Source organism: Lipotes vexillifer, unplaced genomic scaffold, assembly GCF_000442215.2.
Source record: "Lipotes vexillifer unplaced genomic scaffold, Lipotes_vexillifer_v1.1 scaffold6, whole genome shotgun sequence".
Lineage (NCBI taxonomy): Eukaryota > Metazoa > Chordata > Mammalia > Artiodactyla > Lipotidae > Lipotes > Lipotes vexillifer.
The window spans coordinates 226,747-230,474 of NW_006799037.1; the positions used below are offsets into that span (position 1 = coordinate 226,747).

At 46.3% G+C, this 3,728-nt stretch overlaps 1 protein-coding gene across 1 annotated transcript in view; it reads left to right on the forward strand.

The window, feature by feature from the left end:
* Positions 1 to 3,728, forward strand: part of WEE1 (WEE1 G2 checkpoint kinase) — a 37,446-nt gene that overhangs the window by 25,200 nt on the left and 8,518 nt on the right. Inside the window, exon 14 of the mRNA XM_007471426.1 lies at positions 13 to 200. Within this exon, the coding sequence (XP_007471488.1) occupies positions 13 to 200 (188 nt within the window). The remainder of the gene's footprint in view (positions 1 to 12; positions 201 to 3,728) is intronic.

A 3,728-nucleotide genomic window follows, 5' to 3' on the forward strand; every position in this document is an offset into this window, starting at 1 on the left:
GCCGGTCGGGAGCCGGAGCCCGACAGCTGCCTCCACGCCGCGGCGCCCGGTGCGCCCCTCGGGCCGGAAGGCGGCGCACTCTCGGGTCGGGCCAGGCCTCCAGGCGCGCCCAGGAGGGGGAGCTCGCGGGCAGGACATTCCGCCGCTCGCCGCAGCAGTGACGGCCGCCTACGCCCGGGCCCCGCGGGGCTCTAACCAGGGTAGCTCACCCGGAGCGCCCTCGAGGGCTGCGCCACGCGCTCAGGCCCGCGCTGCTGACTCGTTTAGACGCGCGCAATCTACGTCCGGAAAACCCGCTGATGATTGGAGAGTGAAACTTAAATACAGGTGAGCCAACCAGCGGCTGCAGCATTTCCGTGAAAAAACCCCGGAAAGCAGAGGTGCCCTCCAATGCCTGGGCCCTGGGACCGGGGAGAGGCGGCAGGACCCACTGTCTTGGAAAGGACACTTGGATGACAGCCTTGCTGCAGGGATAGGGGACCCCTGGGATAGAAGACCCCTTTTAACATGCTCCTGGACCTGCTGGGGAGTTTACTGTCTGCCTGGAGAACATACATAACATCAACAACAACAAAGTCTGTGAATTCAGTATTTCTTTTAAGTTAGTTGGTATTTATTCATCACAAACCTATCAAGAGACGAAAAACAGCCCTCACGTTGTACACATTGTATGTAAAACGTATTTACTGAGACCCAGCAGCAGTTCTTAATCTGGGCCAAGTAAGATTGTCTAGGATTTAGGGAGTCCATGACAACCCTGAAATTGTTTCCAATTTGGCAGGTGATGTGCCTTTTTCTAGTAAGAAATTTTGTATCTTTTATGATGACCAATGTTCATAACCTTAGTTTGGTTAAAAAAAACCTTGTCTAAAGTTGACATTCAGTGGGTTTCTAGATTCAGAACCCTTGGCACTAACACAGAGGTCTTTCTGAGGGCCCGAGGCCCATGAATCTGGACCCCAGTGGAAGAGTTTGGTTCTCCAGTGAGGGTCATTAGAGCTTGGACTTGACTTTCTCTCCTTACATAAGCTCCTCCCCACCTCCACCGCCCCCCCCAAAAAACCCTCCAGGGGCACTGTTGGTTTCGTTTTAAAGCCAACTTGGGTTCAAGTAGATTTACTTCCGCATTTCTTTGCGCTTAAATAGAAACAACTCTCTGGTGGCTTTTTTCTCTGGGTTAGTCATGCAAATGCTCTATGCCTCACTTACCACTGGGTTTCAGCCTCTGGGGCAGCCTTCGGCTCAGGCGTGGCCCAGGACCCCTCTTCCGCTCGCTGGAGTTTCTGGGGGAACTTGGGCGCTAACTTCACTGGGCTGGGATTTTCCTCAGCCAGTGTGCCCAGGGAGTTAAAACGTGCTCCTTTTAAGGGAAAAAGAATACAAGAATTTTTTTTTTTAATTGTGAAGGAAAAATAGATTACAAAACCACCACAATCTCATTAATAGGCCTAACGCAATAGTTTGTTTTAAACATCAGCTCTCCTGTGTGCACGTATTTTGCATTGCTGTGATTATAGTAGTACAATAATTGTATATTGAGAGCTGTTCTATTTCACAATCTACTACTTTTCCTTAACATACCATGAACATTTTACTATCTTCATAATCAGTGTTTTTAATGGCTATATACTTTTCCACCCCACAAGCATATTTCATCATCTCCCTTTGTTATACATTTTCATGGGTTTCAGGTTATTGAGGGTGTGTGTGTGTGTGTGTGTGTGTGTGTGTGTGTTGTTATGCTATGAACTTGTGTTCAGAGAGTTCACACTGAGGTCTTTTTTCTCCAGCCAATTTCTGGTGTCATGATGAACCCTTAAGCTCCAACGAAGCTGGCCTTCCTTCCTTCCTTCCTTCATCCAGCAAATATTTAATGAATGTCTACTACATGCCAGGCACTGGTCCAAGCAATGAGGATAGAGAAGTGAACAAAATAAAGTCTGTGCTACTATGGAGCTCAAATTCTAGTTAAGGGAGACATACAATAAACATATATATAAAATATTAAGTATTATATATTATATTGTCAGATAATCATAAGTGCAACAGAGAGAAATGAAGCCAGGTGAGGGAGATCAGGTGTACTCTTTTTTTATAGAGTAGTCAGGGCAGATTTTTTTTGATAAGGTAACATTTGAGCAGAGATATGAAGGAGGTGAAAGAGCAGTCCTTTTGCAAATCTGGGGAAAGGGTTTTCTAGGCAGAAGAAACATAAGTGCAAAGGCCCTGAGGCAGAGGCGTGTGCTTGGCATGTTGGAGGAGGCCGGTGTGATAGAAGTGGAGTGAGTGGGAAAGATGAAAGTGGATGTGAGCAGAAAGGTGGATTGTACCACACCCTATGATAGTGGAGCCATTAAACGGTTTTGAGCAGAGGAATGAGATGCTCTGATTTACCTCTTAAAAGAATCAATTTTGTTGTTGTGCAGAACAGACTGTCAGAGTTCAGAGGTTGTTAATAATCTAGGCAAGAGATGATACAGTGCTTTGGACTAGGGTGCATTGGTAAAGGTGGTACAGTTAGCCTGGGTGTGGATCCAGTAGGATTTGTTGATGGTTTGAATGTGAAATTTGAAAGGAACCATCAGTGATAAGTAAAAGTTTTAGGAAGAATGGAATTGCCTTTTTTTTTTTTTTTAAGTTTTGCTGTTTGTTCATTTGTTTGTGTTTTGTAGAGGGAGACAGGGAATTAGGAACGTAGTTTTGGACATGTTAAATTTGAGATGTCTCTTAGAAAGCGAAACGATTAAGTCAAGTAGGCGGTGGAATATAGGAGCTTGCAGCTTAGGGGAGAAGTCAGAGCAGATTTTGGAGATGTCAGTGAACTCATGATATTAAAGCATGTGAAGGCATGAGCTCTAGTTCAGACCTCTCTCCCCATTTATCCAGTCGACATCTACTTGACATCTCCACTTAAAAGTCTAAACGACAGCCCAAGTTCAACGTGTCCACACCCAAAATCTGATCTTACCCCCTAAACTGCTCTACCCACAGCCTCCCCTGCCTCAGTTGATGAGGGTACCATTCTTCCATTGCTCAGACTAAAACCTGAGAGTCATACTTCACTTTTTCTCTCACCTTCCACATCCGATCTGTCAGGAAATCCTGTTGGCTCTGCCTTCAAACTATATCCAGAATTGAATCCAAACACTTCTCACCACCTGCACTGCCTCCATCCTGGTCAGACCTTCTCTTAGTTATTTGTTGCCTGGGTTACTGCCGTAGTAGCCTCCTACAATTTCCTCTGTTTCTACACACCCCTTCACCCCCCACAGTCTATTCTTAACACAGGAGCCAGAGGGATTCTTTCAAAACATGTAAGAGCAGGTCCCTCCTCTGCTCAGAACCCTCCAACAAAGTCCTTATAAGAACCCACGAGGCTCTGTGCGGTCTGACGCAGAGGAGTGCACCTCTGTCTCCTGCTGTCCTCTTCATTCACTTTGCTCCAGCGACACCGGTCCCCTTGTTGTTTCTCAGACATTCCAGACACACTCCCACCTCAGTTCTCTCCACTTAGAACATTCTTCTCTCAGCTACCCTCCTATCCCATTCCCTCACCTTCTTAAGATTTTTCTTGGCTCACTTTCTCAGTGGGACTGTCCCTGGCAGCACCTTTCTGCCTGCACTCTGACCCTGCTTTCCCTGCTCTACCTTTTTCTTTTTTATCTAACTTTTTTTTTTTTTTTTTTTGGTACGCTGGCCTCTCACTGTTGTGGCCTCTCCCATTGTGG